This window comes from Pelophylax lessonae (genome assembly GCF_965119305.1).
Source record: "Pelophylax lessonae genome assembly, chromosome: 2".
Taxonomy (NCBI): Eukaryota; Metazoa; Chordata; class Amphibia; order Anura; family Ranidae; genus Pelophylax; species Pelophylax lessonae.
This window is the reverse complement of record NC_138769.1, coordinates 39,998,622-40,022,062: the sequence shown is the minus strand read 5'-3', so window position 1 is coordinate 40,022,062 and position 23,441 is coordinate 39,998,622. Positions and strand designations below refer to the sequence as shown.

The 23,441-nt window shown below is 42.9% G+C and overlaps 1 protein-coding gene across 1 annotated transcript in view; it reads right to left on the bottom strand.

Moving 5' to 3' along the window:
• Positions 1-726: 726 nt before the first annotated feature.
• The window catches only part of LOC309547935 (OX-2 membrane glycoprotein-like), a gene marked incomplete at its 3' end in the record, with an annotated part of 23,498 nt that continues 783 nt past the window's right edge, over positions 727-23,441 (bottom strand). The window contains exons 2-4 of the mRNA XM_082247933.1: positions 21,013-21,354; positions 7,679-7,984; positions 727-767 (exon numbers count right to left, since the gene is read on the bottom strand). Coding sequence (XP_082104059.1) covers positions 727-767; positions 7,679-7,984; positions 21,013-21,354 — 689 coding nt within the window. The remainder of the gene's footprint in view (positions 768-7,678; positions 7,985-21,012; positions 21,355-23,441) is intronic.

Genomic DNA, 23,441 nt, shown 5'->3' with positions numbered 1-23,441 from the left:
GTTTGAAGATGGTACTGGGATTTAGCCCCGATTCACACTGCCACCACTTGCCATGCGACGAAAGTCGCATGACATGTTGCGCCCCATTGACGGTGGTCTCTCTGACTTAGAAAGAGGTTCCTGCACTAGTTTGGGGTGACTTCAACACGACTTGCATTGACTTCTGTTAAAGTCTAAAAACTATAAAAAAAGAACATTGGTCTAAGACCTATCAAAGTTAAATAAAATAAATAACACTGACCTAACACACTATTGGGCTGAACCCTGGGATAAGCAAATATTTTCTAAATACATTCTTCATGTGTAGTATTCCTTAGATCTTGGTGTGCTTTGTGTATTTCTTCCAGATCTGAGCAGTAATTCAGTGCTCTGTGCCGGAGCTTCCTGTAATAAATCGCTGCTCTCTCCTTCATCAAGGTGACTGGTCTCCTGTAGTTTCCTGTAGGAAGCCTGTAGTGGGTAGGGCTTACTGATTCCCACCCACAGCTCTGCTCTCTGCACAGTGATAAAGTCACTACTACTTCAATGAGGTCAATTCTGGGTTTGGTCTAGACAAAGTGGATTTCTATCCTTGGTGGATATCAGGGAATATATTTGAATGAAGATTTTTGTACCCGGATTTCAGCAATTTTGTAAACAAGTGACTGGAAGCCCCTTCCTTTAACCTATTAGATTGGCAGCTCGCCGTACGTTTGACATTGACTTCCATTTGGCAATAAAGCCTTCTCACAGCTGGTTGTAGAGGATGTGTTGTGTTGTAAAGAACCCTGGAAAGAAAAATGAGACATTTAATTGAATATTTAAATATCTTTTAGAAAATCAATCTTATAAAAGAATCATAAATATAAGAAAGAATTGGTGGAGAGACACCACTTTGAAATATGTGGTGGTATAGATAAATAAAGCATACATGTATTCACAGACGTGTGCACAGGGTGGGCCTGGGCATATTTAATCAACTGGTTGCCGCTGTGTAATTACTGCGGCAGTGTGGCTCCCCTAGGCAAACCGACGTAGGGCTACGTCGGTCGCGAGTAGGGAGTTAGGGGGTGAGCGCGCGCAGCCGGTGGCACGCTCCCGCCCCCAGTCGGCAGCCGGGGGAAGCCGATGCATGGCTCAGGCGTAGGGATGCACCGATCCCACTTTTCTAGTCCCGATACCGATACCCTGGCTTTGTGTATCTGCCGATACCGATCCGGAACTACACACATACACAATATGCATTCGGCTGCAGTACAGAGCAAAGCCACTGCTTCCTGTGTATGGCTCCTCCATTCACAGGCGCAGTGCATCTGATATCAATCCGCCTGTGAGCCGGACCTATACAGGAAGTAGCGGCTCCGTGCAAGTAAGGGACAGCTAAGCCAGGAATTTAGCAAAGCCGGATCAGCCCGTGGATCGGTTAATTTTACCGATCCACCGATCCAGCTATTTTTGCAGTATCGGCGCCGATATCTGATCCTAAGATCGGATCGGTGCATCCCTTGTTAGGCGGCCCTGATTGCCGCCTGACACCCGCAATCACTTCCCGCTGAGAGAGGACGGTCGGCTGTTGTAAACACAGCCGACCGTTCTTCTCCCTGGAATGATCATAGAGCCCCTGTGATCCTTCTATATAGGATCACAGATCTCTATAGTAATTTCACAAGCCACGCCCCCCACAGTTAGAATCACTTACCTAGGCTCACATTTAACCCCTTGATCACCCACAGTGTTAACCCCTTCCCTGTGAGTGTCATTATTACAGTAACAATGCATATTTTTAGCATTGATTACTGTAGTAATGTCACTGGTCCCCCCAAAAGTGTCAAAAATGCCAGTTAGGAGTCCGATCTGTCCGCCGCAATGTCGCAGTCCCGCAAAAATCGCAGATAGCCGCCATTACTAGTAAAAAAAATAAATAAATAAAAATGACATAACTCTTTCCTGTAGTTAGTAGATGCTATAACTTTTGCGCAAACCAATCAAAATACGCTTATTGCAATTTTTCTTTAACCAAAAATATGTAGCAGAAACCAATTGGCCTAAAATTTTGATTTTTAATTTTTTTTTTTTTGAGAAATGTTATATAGCAGAATGTGAATTTTTTTTTTTTTTTCCAGAATTGTCGTTCTTTTTTTGTTTATAGCGCAAAAAATAAAAATCTCAGAGGTGATCAAATACCACCACAAGAAAACTCCATTTGTGGTAAAAAAAAGTTTTATAAAAAGTTTTATAATTAATTATATTTAGGTACAGCATTGCACGACCGCGCAATTGTCAGTTAAAGTAACGCAGTGCCGAATTGCAAAATATGGCCTGGTCATTAAGGGGGAAAATCCTTCCGGTCCAGAAGTGGCTGTGGGTCACCGGAGACCCAGGCATCCTGCCTGCACTGCCGCCCTCTAACCGGGTCTCCATTTTTTTTAATTCGGCGCCGAGTACCCGGAAGTGATGTCATGCAATGACATCACTTCCGGGTACTGGCGGCGACGAATTAAAAAAACTTCCGGCATTCAAAACAGCCAAACTTGGCGTTTTGAATGCTTTTAAGTGCAGAGGAGAGGTCTGGGGGTCTTTTAGAACCCAGATCCCTCCACCACAGTACCTGTAGACATTAAAAAAAAAAAAAAAAAGTAATGTCCGAAAATATCGGCCGATGACCAAAATATCGGTATCGGCGTTAAAAAAACAATATCGGTTGATCACCAACCACCTACATGAGTATGTGCCAAATATTCATAAAGCATAAACACTGTGCAATCACGTATATAAATAACAATCACATAGAGTGCAAATAGCTGAACCAATATAAGTTGCCAAGTGCAATTGTGCTGATGTACAAATACAGTAATGATTACATTTTTTGAAAAATACAGTGAATTACAAGGCTGTAGAGAACAGTGCGCCATTGCAAACTTATATTCTGAGGTTTTAATTACATTATTTTAATATAGTCAGTCGTGAACTAAAGTGGGCCGGTCTAAGGCATGAAACTCCAGGGCTGAAAATGAGTCCCACTCTGTCCCTGGCCCCTGAGAAAGTAACTGGGGAATTTCTGCCCTCAGTTTCCTTCTTTGTCTCAAAATTGAGACATCAGAAGTCTGTTTAGACCAGTGGTTCGCAACTCCGGCCCTCAGGACCCACTAACAGGCCAGGTTTGCAAGATAACTGAAATACATCACAGGTGATATCATATCAGTGATTGCAGTATTCTAGTCTGCATCTTCCCAAAGTAATACTTAAAATCTGGCCTGTTAGTGGGTCCTGAGGACAGGAGTTGAGAAGCACTGGTTTAGACTAGTAATTGACCGAGTTTGGTTTTTCGTTGCCATTCTAAAAGACCCCAAACCCCTCCTCTGCACTTAAAAGCATTCAAAACGCCAAGTTTGGCTGTTTTGAATGCTGTCATTTTTTTAAATTTGGCGCCGAGTAACCAGAAGTGATGTCATGACATCATTTCCGGTTTTTACATGGAGACCCGATCAGAGGCGAATGTGGCTTTGATCGGGTCTTCGGCGGACGCGCAGGCTGGTTGCCCGGGTCTCCTGGTGGGACGGGAGACCCGGGCAAGCCGCGGAAGGCTTCTCAACCGCAACGGTTGTCATTACAAGACAGCCGACCATCGGCTATGGACGCCGGTACAGGGGTGATGCCTCTAGCTGCAGGCATCACTCCGGTGCAGCACTTTCCCTAAATATCGGTCACCTTGGTGTATATCGGCCCTTGCTATATCGGCTTTGCCGATAATCAGTCGATCACTAGTTTAGACCCAGAGATGTATAGTAACTAAGTAGAACTACTTCACTACTGTACTTAAGTACCGAAAGGCGGTATCTGTACTTTCCTGGAGTAGAATTTTTTTCTCCTACTTCCACTTTTACTTCCCTACATTTTTTCCAATGATTTCTATACTTCTACTCCGATATTTTTTTTGTGCTGCATAGTTACTCGTTACAATTATAAAAATTACCACTGCTAGAACAGTAGATGGCAGGTTTCATGAAGCTCAAAACATGTGTATTATCAGCGCATACGAAAATAAATGCTACTGTATGCATAAATAAAAGCTGCATTTGAAATAATAAAAAACAATATGATGATCAAACTTTTGACTTCTTTTCTTTAATAACTACATAACACAGTACTGGTACTTTTACTTTCAGTACTTGAGTAGCAAATTTTTTTAAAAAAACCACTTGCAATACTTAAGTACAAAAAATGTTGAATACTTTAGTACTTCTACTGAAGTCACTTTTTGATCGAGCACTTCCACTTCTACTCAAGTCACTTTTTGATCGAGCACTTCCTCTTCTACTCAAGTCACTTTTTGATCGAACACTTGTACTTTTACTCAAGTATGGGTTTCGAGTACTTTATACAACTCTGTTTAGACCCTTGATATTTCACCAAAACCCCATAATGGGGCTTCTAAAAAATTGTAAAACAAAAAAAAAAAAAAAATTGAAAATATTGCATAAAAATTAAAAAAATAATTAAATAAAAAAAAAAACTGTGAACTTCCACTGCGTTACTGAAACCAATCTTTCCTCCACTGACATCGTTCACTGCTCTGCTGATTTACACACATGCAATAGGCTGTGCACACCATTGCATGTATTATTCATGAAAAAATTACCAACAAACACATATGAAAAAGCACTGTATCCTCCTTATGTGCAACCCCCTCCCCCCTATAAAATAAAACATGTAAAGCCCTGTGTGCATGAGCCCTATCGCATTTACACCGCTCTCACCTACATTTTGCTGCAACAAACATGAAATATAAGAACCCTGAATACTCACAGCATAGTGTTTTTCCATGGATGCCTGCTTGTGAATCTTTCTTACCAAAAGTAAACATATACCACATAAAAGTGAGCAAATGATAATAATAATAATAATAATGGCAATGATACCAGGCTCAACAGGATCCGCAAAAGAATCATCAGTCGCTGTTGAATAAAAGGATTATATTAGTAACACAATAAAAAAATAAAAACAAAATTAAAAAAAAGAAAAAGACCAATGACTGAAAGTCCATTTTTTTAAAAAAAAAGGATTTTTTAAAGGAAAACTTAACCCTACAACCTAAAAATTGAATAAATCACAATACCGGTCTTTTAACCACTTAAGCCCCGGAAAATTTTACCCCCTTCCTGACCAGGGGGTATTTTGCGATTCGGCACTGCGTGACTTTAACGGACAATTGCGCGGTCGTGCGACGCTGTACCTAAACGAATTTGGCGTCCTTTTTTTCCCACAAACAGAGCTTTCTTTTGGTGGTATTTGATCACCTGTGCGATTTTTTTGATCATGCGCTATAAACAAAAAAAGAGCGTCAATTTTGCAAAAATAGCAATATTTTTCAAATTTTTTTATATGAAATTCCCCCCAAAAAAATGTAAAAATCAAAATTTTTTAACATTTTCGGCCAATTTGTTTTATGCTACCTATGTTTGGTAAAAAAAAATCGCAAAAAGCGTATTTTGATTGGTTTGCGCAAAAGTTATCGCGTTTACTAACAAAGGGAAAGATTTTTGTCATTTTTGTTGTTTTTTTTTTAACGCGTAATGGCGGCGATCTGCGATTTTTTTTGCGGTAGTGCGACATTGGGGCGGACAGATCGGACCCTTGACTGACATTTTTGACACTTTTGGGGTTACCAGTGACATTACTACAGTAATCAGTGCTATACATATGCACTGTTACTGTAAAAATACACTGGTAGTGAAGGGGTTAACTTTATTTGAGAGGGAGGGGCTGTGTGTGTCCCTAGGGGCGTGCTTTCTACTGTGATTGGCTGTGGCTTCAGATGTATGAAGAGTAGTAGAACCGTATGATCATCCTTCATACACCGGGGAGAATGACAGGCAGCTTGTTTACACAAGCCGCCTGACTTTCTCCCTCTCCCCCGCCGATCGCCGAGTGACCGGCGGACATCGGGTCCGCCGGTCAAACGCGCGGGGGGGGGTGCGTGACCGCGCGGGAGCATGCGCTCGCTCCCTAGACCCTCACAAGCGAGCGACGTAGACCTACGTCGATTTGCCTGTGAGGGGCTGACTGCCGACGTAGATCTGCGTTAGGCAGTCGGCAAGTGGTTAATGTGGTGGCATTTGTGACATCAGGCACTGATGTTGGATGAAAAGGCCTGGCTCGCAGTCTGCGTGCTAATTCATCCCAAAGGTGTTCTATTGGGTTGAGGACAGGACAGTCAAATTCTTCCACCCCAAACTCACCCATCCATGTCTTTATGGACCTTGCTTTTTGCACTGATCCAAATCATTAAATCTTCTTTTCTAGCCTAAGTCAAGCCTGGGTCTCCTCATAGATATAGTAGAGGAGTGAGCCATCCAAGGACAGGAAGTGTTTTTTTTATTTCTTCCACAAGATCGCCAGGTGAAAATAATGGAAAAAATAGAAACCTAATGCAGCCACCATATCTAAGGACTGGTAAGCTGTACTATATTTGCAACATATAATATGTTGTTTTGAGGTTTAGATATACTTTGCTTATATTGCAGCTTACCAATCATTAGATGTGGTGGCTGCGTTAGTTTTCTTTTTTTTTCCCTCTGCTTGGTCCCCTTTTTCTCCTCATTGGCTCTCTGGCTGTGATTGACAGCCAATGGCTCCCGCTGCTGTCTCAGCCAATGAGGATGTAGAGCCCCAAGCTCTCATGCACATTGCTGGATCGTGAAGGAGCTCAGGTAAGTATTTGGGGGGGGGGGGCTGCTGTACAGAGAAAAAACCCTTGAGCCACTTTAATTCTCACAAAATAAAAATTCAATTAAGGGGAACCCCTACCCTAATTGGCACACAATAGCAATAAAAGCACATTTTCCAGTCTAGCCCAGGTGGTTTATAACCCCCAACAGAATGGTATTGCTCAGTGGCGGCTGGTACTTGATAATTCAGAGGGGGGTGGCAAACCAAAGCGCACCACCCCCCCGGTCGGTCGGTTAGTTGGCAGGTGACACATTCCCCCCCCCCCGAACGGTCTGCCCCCTTATTTCCTCCTTCCTCCTGTCCAAGCTGGCGAGTGCTGGATGGCTGAGCTGCTGTGCTTTTCCTCCAGCCGTGTGTCTTCTGCCTTTTGGCCAATCAGGAAAGGGGTCTTGCAACCCTCTTCCTGATAGGCTGGGAGGAAAGTCAGTGTGATAATAGCGAATATTTATTCGCTATTGCCATACAACTGGGTGGGCTCAGGGCGCAGTCCTCTGTGCCCAGAGCCCGCCCTTTTTTGAAGCCTATTAGAGCCTCTGGCTCTAATCACGTGCTTAAAAAAAAAAATCCCCTATTGGAATCCATGCGTCCAGTGCCCTGCATGTAGATTAGGGGGCCGAACGCATGGATTGCGGGGCTGCACCCCTGCGCCCCCAATGGACGGGCCGCTACTGGTATTGCTGTCGTCTGTTGTCTCAAAGTGAATTACACTTTATACGTTTTTTCTGCCTTCCTCTGTACCAGCTGTGGATTTAGGGTTCTGATGTTGCAGCAAATTTTTGTTTTTGTTTTTAAATAATTGTGCATGAATCTTAGTTCAACCTATGCAATACGCAAGTGAACTAAAAAGTGTTTTTGGAGTAGTACTTTAAAAAAAAGAGCTAAAGTCTAATGCAATGCAAGGGGAAAAAAAGACAACGCTAAGCACTAGGTACATTGGATCGATATTGATACAGTTGGGGTGACAACTTACTTGTATCCTTTAAAAATTCTGAGAGATAAATGTCGGAGGGGAGTGCCGGGTGACTCACTACACAGACCACCTTCTCTTCCATTACCTGAGGGACTTTGAGAGTAAAGTTACTTATGGTGGTCACTGTTCCATTTGGATGGTCAATGGTGTACGTCTGAGGCGTTGATGCCAGACTACCCGTAGCGTTCCAAGAGATCTCCGGGGCCGGCTTGCCGGTGGCTGAACAGGTGACAACATGAATCTTCTCTGAGCTGTCCAAAGATTTGGCAGGATGTATTTCCAGAATAGGGTCTGATATATTTCTTTCTAGATGTAAAAGAAAACCAAACAACCTATTAAATAACCACTACAGGAGAAAAACACAGAGGGATTTAAAAAAGGAGCTACTACACTTCTAGGTGTATGGCGCCTTTAACATGGACTGCGCCAAATTCAGCAAAGCGTTGAAACAGTTTTGGAAGAGCATCCAACACCCGTGTGCCAGATTCAGGTACTTTGGCACTTTAGTAATCTGTTGCTGTGGTTGCGACTGATTCAATAAGAATCACTGCATGTTGCGCATAAGCAAACTGGAGGTAATTAAAACCATTTCTGAGTTACATTGTTACATAATAGTTGAGGTTGAATAAAGACAATAGTCCATCCAGGTGAACCTGTGTAGGTGTGTGTGGCCATAATCATCTCTCATACCCCTGAATGTTCTGATCCTTGAGATGTACGTCCAAGAGTCTTTTGAAAGGAACCATACTTCCCGCAGAAACCACCTCTTGTGGTAGAGAATTCCACAATCCTGCAGCCCTAACAGTAAAGAACCCCCTGCGTTGCCTGAGGTTAAAACGCTTCTCCTCTTATCGCATTGAGTTGGCATACAGAGAGATGCCAGTGTTTAAAATTGAGTATTTTATGCCAGGAAGCTGTCATGAATGTGGGCTCCCAGTTGCTAGGATGGCACGGGCTACTTGCTTCCTAGCAACCAACGATCCCCAGCCCGATTTAGCTGCCAGCCGGAAGATTCACTGACCCACAGCTAAATGTAAACAAATGGGCAGGGGATACTTGCTGACGTTATTACCCAAATTTGCCAATGACCATACTTGGGTAATGACAGAAATCTACCAGCTGGCTGCTGAATGGGGCCAAGGATGGTTTATTGGTTGCTACGATGCAGCTGGCTTCCTAAGAAGCAATAACAAGACTGCCGCCCCACCATGCCTCCGATATAATTATGTACCTTTCTCCAACAGCTACATGAATTTGTCACAGGTACTGCCATTTGTTGCAGGGAGGCACAATGGAATTCTAAAGTGTCGTAGACTGTGGCCAATATATTACATTATTACTTTAGTAAATATTTATTTTAGTAATGTGAGCCTAAAATTGTAATTACATTTTGGATAGAGTAAAGGAGGGCTATAACCCCTCTCATTTTGTTTTTGCCCTTTCATCGTTATTGATGAGGAAAAGGGAACAGCCATCTTATTTATCAAACATGTATTTATGATTAAGCAGATATATTGGATGTATATGTTGTAAGAAGTCATATTGTATAACAGCTGTTGTGTTCAAAAGCCATTTACACCTCTAGCTGTTAGATTGCTATCTATCTAGACCTTTGAAGACCTATTCAGCAAACAAGCCTTGGAAGTGATGTGAATGACCATCCGCATATCAAAGAATGTCACCAAAGACTCAAATGGGACTTAAAAAAAATGTACATAGCGAGGTGCCACCCACTTCAGAATGTATAAATTGTAATACAAATCCTTAGGAAGACAGAGCAATGATTATCAAACCAACAGAATGTAATGTAACTGAATTGCTCTCCAAACATGGCTGTCTATCTACATGTTTGTCTAATAAATAATTTTCAATCTGGCTTCAACAGTCAAAATGTTACTGAAACCCATGAGTTTTGGGGTTTCCCCTACAGTAGTCACTATGGAGAATGCTTCTTACATTGAGGAGAATGCTTCTTTGTATATAGGTGGTCAGTGGGAATAATGCTTCCTACATTGGTGGTCAGTGAGAAGAATGCTTCCTTCATTGGTGGTCAATGAGAAGAATGCTTCTTACATTGGTGGTCAGTGAGAAGAATGCTTCCTTCATTGGTGGTCAATGAGAAGAATGCTTCTTACATAGGTGGTCAGTGGGAAGGAAGCTTCTTACATTGGTGGTCAGTGAGAAGAATGCTTCTTACATAGGTGGTCAGTGAGAAGGAAGCTTCTTACATTGGTGGTCAGTGGGAAGGAAGCTTCTTACATTGGTGGTCAGTGGGAAGGAAGCTTCTTACATTGGTGATCAGTGGGAAGGAAGCTTCTTACATTGGTGATCAGTGGGAAGGATGCTTCTTACATTGGGGTTCATTGAGAAGAATTCTCCTTACATTGGGGGTCACAAGGAAGAATGCTCCTTATATTGAGGGTCAGTAAGAAGGATGCTCCTAACATTGGGGGTCACAAGGAAGAATGCTCCTTATATTGAGGGTCAGTAAGAAGGATGCTCCTTACATTGGGGGTCACAAGAAAGAATGCTCCTTACATTGGTGGTCAGTAAGAAGGATGCTCCTTACATTGGGGGTCACTGGGAAGACTGCTCCTCACATTGGTGGCCAGTGGGGAGAATGCCTCTTACATTGGTGGCCGGTGGGAAGAATGCTTCTTACATTGGTGGTCAGGGGGAAGAATGCTCCTTACATTGGTGGCCAGTGGGAAGAATGCTCCTTACATTGGTGGCCAGTGGGAAGAATGCTCCTTACATTGGTGGCCAGTGGGAAGACTGCTCCTCACAGTGGTGGCCAGTGGGAAGAATGCTCCTTACATTTGAGGCCAGTGGTAAAAATGCTCCTCATGTTCGGGGTGGTTGAAATGTCATGTCATCCGGCAGGCCTTGCCAAGTGGCAGAATTATACAGGCACCATCAAATGGGAGATCAATCAGACACAGCTCACAAGAACTCTGAGCAACCTCTGGAGGAACACAAATTTCACAAAGAGCGAGCAGTAACGTCGCTCCAGGTGAGAGCAATCCGCCCTTCATCAAACAGGTGCGAGTACAGTCCGGGGGCTGAGCAAGTCCAAGAAGGCAAAGAATTTGAGAGCACTCCAGTGTAGTGAAGGATAAAAGCAACTCTTTATTCTTGAATACAAGTCGAACATAACATGACAGATGAGCCACAGCAGTTAACGCGTTTCACGATTCAGGATCGCTTACTCATAACTGAAGATGCTCTACTAGCGTTGCTTAAATCATCCAAATAACAGGTGAACATAACCAATAATTAATTGGTTGCTTTTAACCTGTTCGATCATTTCTCAACGATATAGCAGAGAATTGTCCCGTCAGTGTGTAACCACATACCATCATAGGAGAACACAACAATTGCCCATGAATACATCGCATCTAGGGAAAATAGTCGCTATAGCAGTAAGGACAAAGACCACACTATAAACTAAAGAATCATTCTCAAAATGATTCATAATAGTGAGTGACATCCCACTCGTAATTTAACCCCTCAGGTATCCTTGTCTGGAGGTTAAATATCCAAAAGACCTCTCTCCTGCATAACGGAAAACATCTCCCCCTCTCTCTGGCACTCCCACCTGCTCTATGACTTGTATACGACTATTTTCCCTAGATGCGCTGTATTCATTGTTGTGTTCGCCTATGACGTTTTTACTGAAATAGATACAATATAAACTTTTTTGTTTCATCAAGTCAAAACGCATGTTATACCCATGTCAGCGTTTCTTTGCTTTTATATACATTTTTGTGTCCTGTTTTGTGTTTGATTTTAAGATTGAATATTTAGTATATAGGGCTTATGGTATCGGTTGGTATGTGGTTACACACTGACGGAACAATTCTCTGCTATATCATTGAGAAGTGATCAAACAGGTTAAAAGCTACCAAATTATTAATTATGTTCACCTGTTATTTGGATGATTTAAGCAATGTAAGGGCTCTATTATACAGGCGGACCATTCATATCCACCTGTCTGTTTTTTTGGCAGATCTGAACGGTCACCCCATGCATCCCTATGGGGCATGGGATGTCAGCGGAGACATGTCTGCTGACATCCGATCCGTCAAATCTGGACGGATGGAAACCCTATTTTCCATCGGTCCAGCGGATCGGATCAGATGGTCCGTTCCCATCCGATTTCCCCCATAAAGATGCATGGGGAACTGACAGCTGTGTCTCCGCACACAGCGCAGAGACACAGCTGTCATCCTCCTGCTCAGCAGGGGATCGGCGGATCGGTCCCCCGCTGAGAAAAACGGAGTCCGTCCGACGGACAGACTGTGTGAAAGGGGCCTAAGTAGCGGTGCATCTTCAGTTATGAGTAAGCGACCCTGAATTGTGAAACGCGTTAACTGCTGTGGCTCATCTGTCATCTTATGTTTGATTTGTATTCAAAAATTAAGAGATACTTTTATCCTTCACTACACTGGAGTGCGGTTGAATTATTTTGCCTTCTTGGACTTGCTTAAACCCCAGACTGGAGTGCAGTCGAATTCTTTTGCCTTCTTCAACCTCTGGAGGAACCCTAGTGTTCCACAAAACACTTATTGAGATTGGCTGCACTAGAGGGTAAATTCGTGAACTAAAGAATAGATTTTATTCTGCCAGACGAAGTAAAAACAGAGATGACAGATCACATTATTTTATCAGGAAAAGAGAACTGAAACCCCCCCCCCCCCTTTAATAACCTTCAATTGAGATATGTCCCTGCATAGGCAAATTAACTTTTTTTTTTTGTTAAAATACTCTTTTCGGAAATTCTACAATTTTTCTACAAGTGAAACTGAAACTAAAAGCTGAGAACATGTCATGTCTTGCATAATTCCCTGTTAAACGATACGTTCTCACATTTCCCTCTTCCTCGCACCACAAACTCTATTTACCTCTGGCGTAGAGATCTGTTTAAATTCATATAGTGTTTAGCTTTCAAGGCTATTTATAGCTCATCAAACATTTCCTGCTTCCTATAATTTATTGCACTGGTTAGGTTTCAACTGGTATATAAAGGAAAATCAACAGTGGAAAAAAGCTACAGTGAATTTAAATGATCATTTTTATGTTTTAAAATATCTGGGAAACTAAAACTTTTTTTTTTTCTTTTATCTGTGTTAAAAAGCAGGAAGCAAAAGAATATGATTCAAAAACAAAGAGGAAATTCCGTCTTAGACAGCTATCAGCTGATATGGTGCAACCAGTGGAAAATTTCTTCTCACTTCCTGCTCATGTGACAACTCGAAAATACTGGTTTTTCCCATGCTTAGGTACTGTCCAGGAGACAATGGTTACCAGGAAAAGGAAAGAATAAATTTCACCAGTGGGGACACAGTAATGATAACCTGGAAGAGGTTTTACTACTTCCTCATTCTATCCAAAAGCTATAAAAAATATTTGGCTTTACGCTTTGGGGTCTATTTATAAAAAAATCACTGTGCCATGTTGATGATAATGTTCATCGTTGATATCCAGGTGACTGGTGAAGAATAAGATACATTGGACTTTCACTAATGAGATATTGAAGGCAAAACTTATGGACACAATGGGGCTTATTTACTCTAACCGCAGCATGCAAAATCTGGTGCAGCTCTGTATAGAAATCAATTAGCTGCCAGGTTTTATTGTCAAAGCTTAACTGAACAAGTTGAAGTTAGAAGCTGATTGGCTACCATGTACAGTTGCAGCAGATTCTCAGCTCCACTTTTAGTAAATCTCCCTCACTGCATACGTTTCATAAAACATGGGACCCGTGGGTCTCTCACTCCCTACCATCTGACTTTTGACTGGCATCTGATGGACCTATGAGAGACGCAACTTTTGTCTATTAGGCAAAATTGTGTACTGGTGCAAGGAAAGGAGAGGAATACCAACAGTTAGTACCTTACCCAATCACAATATCTAATGCAAATATATACATGATAAAGTCCATAATGGAGTCCATATGTATAAAAAGTCCTTTGGCACTGAAGGCTGCTCTGCCACAAGTGAGAAGAAAAACTTGAAGGATACTGTAGAAAGAAGACAGGCGCCACTCTAAGTGCAGTAAGGTAGGTTTAATAAGGTAGATCAATGCACACCAATATACTCACAAGGGCAGGTGAGAAAAGGCAACATGTAACATATTGTCTGTCCGTGAGGTGGGTTCTGGGACACCCAGACGAACCCACCTCACGGACGGACAATATGTTAAATATTGCCTTTTCTCACCTGAGCTTTTGAGTATATTGGTGTGCATTGATCTACCTTATTAAACCTACCTTACTGCACTCAGAGTGGCGCCTGTCTTCTTTCTACAACTTTTGTCTATTAGGCCCCTTTTACACGGGGGGCCTCCGTTTTGCAGAATCCGCTCGCTCAGTGGGGATAGCTCCGCGGATTCCCGCTGAGCAGGCAGATGACAGGTCCGTCTCTGCTCACTGTGCAGAGCGGAGATGGACACAGTCCTGCTCTCCTCTATGGGGAAATCGGGTGAAAACCGACTACCAGACTGTTTTCATTCGATCCGCAAGACGGATGGAATATAGGACCACCATCAATCTGGATTTTGCGGGCAGGATCGGATAGCGGGGGATGTCAGAGGACATCTGCCGCTCCATAGAGGAGACTGCAAGGTCCGATCAGGCCCACCTAAAAATCTGACAGGCAGACCTGATCGGCCAGCCTGTGTGAAGGGGGCCTTCCTGGGATCGACCTTTCTCAAGTTCCAAGGTTCTCCCCTGGCCCATCCCTTCTTGTCTCCCTCCCTCTACCCCTTTTATCTATCCGTTAAATGTGTTTAACTGATATACGATTAAGGTATATGAAACTTTTTGGACAATGCAACAGTGATTAACCACTTCCCCCTCTTGCCCGTTCACCCCCCTATGGACCAGAGCAGATTTTACATTTCTGCTATAGACCTGTTTATTGGGCAGTAACTTTTCCAATACTTAAAATTTTATTAAAAAAATAAATAAAAAATAACAAGGTAATGCATATTTTTTTTTGTTTTTTTTTTTACGGAAAAACAAGGCCTTCTTTTCATGATATAGTCTTGCAACGTTTTTTTTTTTTTTTTCGCAATCCTTAGACTGTACAAATAAAAAATGTATAAAAAAACAAAATTCACTTTTTCTTTCCTTTTTTTTTTTAGCAGTGTTAGTTTAAAAATAAATAGTGCAGTACATGAAATGTGCACATTTTATTCTGTAATCTTTCCGGTTTCAAATTACACTAAAATTAGGATTCTGGTACAAAGCTATTTACAAATAAAATTAATTATTTTTATATTTGTTTTCAATTTTGTGCTTTTGAGCCCATTCACACTGCCGCGACTTGTCAGGTGACTTGTCAGCCTGACAAGCCGCGGTCCGTCGCGGTCCATTGACTGCTACAGGACCCGTTCTAATAGGAGCGACACAAGTCGCTCTGACTTAGAAAAAGGGTCCTGTACTACTTCGGGGCGACCTCGGAGCGACTTGTGTAGACATTCATTATATGAAGTCAGTGCAAGTCGTGCCGAAGTCGCGGTGCACAGCGGTGCACGCAACTTCACAGGTCGCCCCCCGAAGTCGTGCCGCTTCAGTGTGAACCGGCACTTTTTAAATGTAAAATGTGTAAATATAAATATATGGTAAATATTTAAAACTATTAAACAAAACACTTACATATTAATGCAATAGAAATAAACAAAAAAAAAAAACAATTAGCAGGAAAATATTATTTGAAGAGAGAAAAAGACTAAGGAGTAATTAGGGCTGATTGGCTTAAACTAAGGGTTAATAAGGCGTTAAACAGATAACCAATTTATTAATTTAAAAAAAACACAACCTTTTTTTTTACCTGTCAGGTTGCTTTAACTGACATCTGCAGATCTAAGTTCATTCCTGTGATCTGCAGATGAATGAACAGAAAGATACAAATGTAACAATATGTCGCCTTCTATCTTTGTCTAATTAGGAGCTGGAGTCGTTTTTTCTTTTTTTATAAACACTGATTCAGCCTGCGGTCACACAGGGTAAGACTTAGGCTGCATTCGAGGGATTTATTGCAAATCGAGGGACGCCTAGCGTTGCCCGTTGATTTGCAATAGCCCCCCAAACGCCGAGCGATGTTGCAGCGATTTACGCCCGCCGAATCGCGGCAACATCGCGCAAACAAAATCGCGGGACGCAATACGCTCCAAAGAAGCTGTTGTACTTTTTTGGAGCGTATTGCGTCCCGCGATTTTGTTTGCGCGATGTTGCCGCGATTCGGCGTAAATCGCGGCAACATCGCTCGGCGTTTGGGGGGCTATTGCAAATCAACGGGCAACGCTAGGCGTCCCGCGATTTGCAATAAATCCCTGAATCGCGGGCGGAACCGCGGCGGTTCTGCCCGCGATCATACGCTGACATGTGAATGCAGCCTTAAAGTGGTGTGATTTAAAGCCCAACTTCAACCACAATTTAATACTACTTCAGCACTACTTCTGTGAGATTTGTAACAATTTGATATGACTTCAGTGCTACTTCAATGAGAGGGGCTATCCATGTCACTGGGAGGAACAGTGATGTTTAACTAGCAAGGATTAATAGGCAACTTCTTTCAGGCTCAAGTAGTGCTGATAGAGACACAGGTACAACTGACATTGTCTATGGCAGTGAAATGGTGCTGAAGTCCTGAAAAGGAAATACATGAACTACTTCTCAAATCGCACTACTTGAAACCGTACCTATTAAGACACTGCCAAGGAAACACATTAGATGCTACTTCAGGTACGATTTGTAAATGGAATGTCGTATCTAAAGTCATACTGGTGTGACCGGGGGCTCAGACTGCTTTTTTTTTTACGGCTAGAGCAGACTCTGGGTATATTGTTATGCTGGCTTTGATTAATCACAGCCGACAATTAAGGTATACTTGGAGGAGGGGGTCCCAGAAAGATTGGGGGGGGGGGGCTTAACATGCCCTGTGTACAATGATGTTTTTTGGGGCTTCTCTGACATTTCCAAAGTCTGGAACCAGTAAATCTGTTTTGTTCCAATGGTATCTTTATTTCCACTATGATTTGTGCTTATATGCATATGGAAATTGTGATATCTTAATTTTTTTTTTAGAAAAAAAAAACACATTATGGCCTTTAGATGGAGCTAAAAATCATAGGAAATAAACATATCAGAAATCATATCATTGCATGGATTATTTCTAAAGGCTGAGGCTTTAACACAGCTATTTTTTTTTTTTATAAATAGAATCAGTGGTGGCCCATCCATTGCCCCCCCCTATCCATGCGCCCGGCCCCCTAATCTACATGCAGGGCGCCAGACGCATGGATTCCAATGGGTTATTTTTTTTTTTTTTAAGCACGTGATTAGAGCCAGAGGCTTTAATTGGCTTCAAAAAAGGGTGGGCTCGCCCGCCCAGTTGAGTGACCATAGCGAATAAATATTCGCTATAGTCACATGGATTCCCCTCCTGGCCAATCAGGAAGCGGGTCCTGAGACCCGTTACCCAATTGGTCGAAAGGAAAAGCCATACCATTGGCCAAGGAGGAGGAGGAGGGAGGAGATGCAGGAGACTGAGGGGAAGCTGCCGCAGCTGCCTGCCTGGTGTGGTCCAGGGGGGGGGGTGGTATGGTGTAGTCCGTCTAACACCCCCCCCCCCCCCCCGGCCCATTGACCTGGTCTACATGATCAGGGTTGTGACCTCATTGTCATTTGCCTAACAAATAAAAAATGTATGAAAAAATGTTTTGATGCAGTGTTGGGGTGGGGGTAGGGAGCTAAAGTGCAAATTATATTCTGCCAATAAACCAAGCTTTGCCTCTTTTAAACCATAAAATGCTGTGGCTGACTGTATTCGCATGCCAAAAACCAACATTTGTTCAAAAGGTGTTTGATGCTTTTTTTTTTTTTTTTTCATATTCTGCAGCTGCTCAACAGATTACATCACTTTTCCCTCTTTCAGGACCCATCCTTTAAATTGCATTTCCACATCTCTTCAGTATCAGTATCTGGTGTTCAAATTACTTAATCTGATTCACACATACTACCGGGAAATGACATGCATTACTTACTGTGACCACTGGGGAATTTAGGAATTCCCCTGATTGTACATAATGATATACTGGGAATTTTACTTTTGTAATCAAGAAAAATTTAATAAAAAAACCCTCTGCACTTAGTTTTGACCTTTTTAATGAGGTAAAGGGAAACCTAAACATCCCCTTGTAGCCTTACGGCAATTTGCTTTTAGAGAAATCAGTAAAAACTCCATGACCTGAGAATAAAAACCCCTACCCACTCTATACAAACCCACCAAAAAAAAAAAAAATCCAAAAACAAACAAAAGGTTTGGCTATAGATACATTAGAACTAATTCTATGGCCTCTCCCAGTATGGCCTTTCCTAAGGTGGCATTTTTCAAAGCAGGCTTAGCACACTATCTGAGCCCTCAACAATCCAGGTTGACTAAATTCAAGGCATTCACTTCTATACAAATCTGCTTCACTAATTGGAGAGAAGCAGAATCCAGGAAGAACACTGTGGCCCCTTTCACACGGGCTTTCTGATCAGGTCCACCTGTCAGTTTCTCAGGCGGACATGATCGCATGCTCCATGCCCCCTTATGGGGCAGAGGATGTCAGCGGTGACAGGTACCCTGACACCCGCTGCTATCCGATCCGAACCTGTCTGTGAAATCCAAACAGATGGAAACCCTATTTTCCATCCGTCTGGAGGATCGGATCAGATAAGAATGGATGAAAACAGACAGGTGGTCCATTTTCATCGGATTTCTCCATAGAGGAGAGTAGGGATCTGACAGCTCTGTCTCTGCAAAGTAAGCGCAGACGGACCTGTCATCCGCCTGCTCAGCGGATATCGGCGGATTGATCCCCACTGAGCATAACAGAGTCTGGAAAAGCCCCTGTGAAAGGACCCTTACCCTAAATGTTTACACCTTCCTCCAGGGCAGGTAGATCATTTTTTTTCCTGGGGAGGGGTTCAGGTCTATCAAACCAAAAGGCATGGTTTACACTTATGTTGGGGGAGAGTCTGTAAAGACATGTGACAGCAAAGTGGGGCCATGAGTCTTTGCAATGCAGCACTGCACAGCAAAAATTAGCCCCATTCAACTGAATAGGGGCACCCTGCAAGAACACAATGCACGTGGTTATGGTGCAGTAGAGCAGAGTTTAAAGTAATTGTAAAGTCTCGTTTTTTTTAAATTTTTTTGTTAAATAACAAACATGTTATACTTACCTGCGTTATGCAGTTGGTTTTGCACAGAGAAGCCCCGATTCTCCTCATCTGTACTCCTGGCCCCTCCCTCCTGTTGAGTGCCCCCACAGCAAGCAGCTTGCTATGGGGGCACCTGAGCAGAGTCACAGCTCCCTGTGTCCATTCAGACACGAAGCTGTGACCTGGCCCCGCCCCCTCTATCTCCTGATTGGCTGACTGACTTTGACAGAAGCGGGAGCCATTCGCGCCTCGCTACTGTCTTAGCCAATGAGGAGGAGAGTCCTGGGCAGCTTAGACACTCCTGCAACATCGCTGCATAAAGATGGGTTTAGGTAAGTATTAGAGGGGCTGAGGGGGGCTGCTGCACACAGAATGTTTTTTTCATCTTAGGCCCTTTTCACAAGGGCTTTCCGCCCAACGGAATGCGCATTGCAGAGGCGGATGACAGCTCCATCTCCGCTTACTTTGCAGAGATGGAGCTGTCAGAGCCCCGCTCTCCTCTATGGGAGATTGGATGAAAACGGACCGCCTGTCCGTTCTCATCCGATCTAATCTGATCTGATCTTCCAGACAGATGGAAAATAGGGTTTCCATCTGTCTGGATTTCACAGACAGGATCAGATTGGACAGCAGCGGGTGTCAGAGGACATGTCTCTGCTGACATCCGCTGCTCCATAGGACTGCATGGAGCATCCAATCCGGTCCACCTGAAAAACTGACCCAGCGTTGCTCCCCTCCCAGAAGCAAATCCCTGCCATTACCACCCCCTGTAAACTTCTCTACAAGAAATGTACTTCCCCCTTCTCCAAAAGCAAACCCACCCCTCTTTCCTTAACCCCCCCTACCAAAAGAAACTCCCCCAGGCTGAAATTCTTACCCTCTCCTTCCCACCAAACAGAAAGTTTATGCCTCTCCACTTCCCAGACCTCAGATTCAGTGCAGCACAGAAGCAGGAAAACGTCTGCATTCCCGGTCTCCCATTGGCTGTGCACTGATATCTCAAGGAGAAGTCTGGGAGTTTCCTCGGCGGTGCACTGTCAATTGCCCGCATCCGAGACCTAAATGGGGGTATTATAAGCATCGGGACCTTGCAGGAATTTCATGGCTTTCGGGGGGACCCCTTAATAAACTGACGGGATTGGGCACAATAAAAGGGGGGCTGGCTGCTGCACCCCAAAACTGATTGCTTCTACTGGGCTGATGCTGAGGATAAACAGCAGGGACACAGTCTTGCAATTTTGCCAGGATGCTCTGCGTGGGTTTTAACATCCAAGACCCTCCCCCTTATCTACGCCCCTGCTCCAGGGAATATATTATATTGTCAATATTTGTGACCATCACACCTATATGAGCTTGTTTGCCATCCTATTCCAAAATTATGGGCATTGCTATGGAGTTGGGCCCCCTTTGTGGATTGAATAGTCTTTACTCTTCTGGGAAGGTTTTCCAAAAGAATTTGTGATTGGGTGTTTCATAATTCCAAAATTGTGGGCATTGCTATTGAGTTGAGTCCCAATTTGTGAATTAAAAAGTATTCACTCTTCTGGGAAGGTTTTCTACAAAAATTTGTGGTAGAGTCTTCCATAATTCCATAATTATGGGCATTGCTATGGAGTTTGTCCCTTTGGGGATTGAACAGTCCTCATTCTTCAGCGAGCCTTTGTGAGGTCACGTACTAAGTACTCTTTTGGATGAGAAGACCCGGTTTGAAATTGGAGTTCCAACTCATCCCAAAGGTGTTCAGTAGGGTTGAGGTCAGGGCCTTTTGAAGCCTCCACACAAAACTCTTTACACCATGTCTTTATGGAGCTGGTTTTGTACACGGGCACAGTCATGATGGAACACAAGAGAACCTTCACCAAACTGTTCCCACAAGGGTGGCTGCTCACAATTATCTAAAATGTCTTGGTACACTCTAGAATTAACAGTACCTTTTACTAGAAACACCTGAACTCAATCATTTGATTTTGGAAGTGATTGTCCTGCCAGCTCATATAGGGGTTATGGTCAGTTGTCAATTAACTTTGGGCTATATAATATACATCATAAGTATTATAATAAAACACAGACAGCACAGAGCTTTGGAGAGTACCCTCGGTCACATATTGCAGTTCTTACCATGGACCTCCAGGCAGATTGTTCCAGAATTTGCTCCAGTTGGATAAACGTTAAAGATACATTTAAAACACCCCTGATCTTCCAGGGTCACTGGGCTGATGGTGATGGTAGATACACTGAGCGTGTCCACTGTATGTTGTTCAGTCCGATTAGTGAAGTGTCCCATTATCCTCTTTCCATAAATTTTGCTGCAAGTAGCTACTGGCCCGGTGTAGTTGCCCGTCTCCTTCGACCATGTAATTTGGAAGATGCTTGGTTCTCTGGCCTGCAGCCTGCATTTGAGCGTCACATTGCCACCAACTGCCACTTCTTGCTTTTCTCTGCTTATTACCATGATCGAACCTTTAGTAACAAGAATGAAAATGAGAGCAATAATCAACGGTATTATCAACATCCACAACGTGGAAGGATCAAATGTTGGATAGTCTACTTAAAGACGTGGTAGTTAGACGTTTGGGAATCAGTTCATCAGCAGGAGTTCAAAGAACATGAATTTTCTTCTTAATGATGGACCCAAATGCGCAAGAATCTGTAGCATTGAACATGCATTTAATAAAGTGGCCATCATATAGAGATGAGAGCATAATGGCAAATCCACTTCACCGGAGATATGGTCTCCTGCTATAAGCTTCACTGAACCCTGCACGCTGCAGTCCTGCTGTGCACGTGTGATTGGCTGCCATAGGAGGCAAAGTATCACAGTACACATGTGTCTTATTGCAATTTTTCCTGTACTCAGCAAAAATGGAGAAGGATACCAGTGGGGCTTAGACCGCCTCTGTTAAAGCAGTACTAGCCCCAAAATTAACCACTTTGCCGCTGCTCACTAGAGCTCTACTGCGGCAAAGTGGCTCTTGTAGGTCTGACGACGTAGACCTACGTTGCCAGACACTCCCCCTTCTCGGCGGCTCGCGCGCGCCACCGGAGGCTCGCTCCCGCTGCTCTTCCCCGATCGTCGGGGAATCGAGTCTGGAGATCCGCCCGCTTGTGTAAACAAAGCGGGCGGAACTCCTAAGTGACAGGCAGTGTCAGATTGCAGGGTTCAGCATAGCTGAACCTGCGATCTGTCCCTGTGTCACTCAGTCACCTCCCCCCACACATGTCAGTAAGCACCAGGCATACATTAACCCCTCCCTCTGCAATAAAATTAACCCCTTCCCTGCCAGTGTCATTTTTACAGTAACAGTGCATATGTATAGCACTGATTACTGTAGTAATGTCACTGGTAACCCCAAAAGTGTCAAAAATGTCGGTCAAGGGTCCGATCTGTCTGCCGCAATGTCGCATTCCCGCCATTACTCGTTAAAAAAAAAAAAAAAATGACAAAAATCTTTCCCTTTGTTAGTAAACGCAATAACTTTTGCGCAAACCAATCAAAATACGCTTTTTGTGATTTTTTTTACCAAACATATGTAGCATAAAACAAATTGGCCTAAAATGTTAAAAAATTTTGATTTTTACCTTTTTTTGGGGAATTTCATATAAAAAATTTGAAAAATATTGTTATTTTTGCAAAATTGACACTATTTTTTTGTTTATAGCGCATGATCAAAAAATCGCACAGGTGATCAAATACCACCAAAAGAAAGCTCTGTTTGTGGGAAAAAAAGGTAGTCAAATTAGTTTAGGTACAGCGTCGCACGACCGCGAAATGGTCCGTTAAAGTCACGCAGTGCCGAATCGCAAAATAGGCCCTGGTCAGGAAGGGGGTAAAATCTTCCGGGGCTTAAGTGGTTAATAAAGTGCAAGGTTCTCTGGCCATCATATAGAGATGAGAGCATAATGGCAAATCCACTTCACCGAAGATATGGTCTCCTGCTATAAGCTTCACTGAACCCTGCACGCTGCAGTCCTGCTGTGCACGTGTGATTGGCTGCCATAGGAGGCAAAGTATCACAGTACACATGTGTCTTATTGCAATTCTTTTTCCTGTACTCAGCAAAAATGGAGAAGGATACAAGTGGGGCTTAGACAGCCTCTGTTAAAGCAGTACTAACCCCAAAATTAAACTATATTAATTAATTAAAATAAATTAAAATTAAATTAATTCAAATTAATTAATTAATTAAATCAATTAAGAATAATTAAAATAATTAAATCAAATAATTAATTAAAATGACATTAATTAATTAAATTGAAATCAATTAAAATTAACAAAACTAAACCCCATTTTTTTATTTTTTTATTTTAGTTTACCAATCCCTAATGTAGTTCTAAAGCCTAATTTTTTTTTTCTTACCCCTAATGCATTCTCTACATAAAAAAACATCTGTGCTGTAGGATCCCCCCTTCACCCCCCTTATACTTACCCAAGCTTGATCCAGTGCTCTGCAAGAGAGCAGCTCTGTCTGCTCTCTCCCTCCTCACAGGGCAGATTGATAGCAGAGGGAGTCATTGGCTTCTGTTGCTGTCAATCAAACTCTGTGACA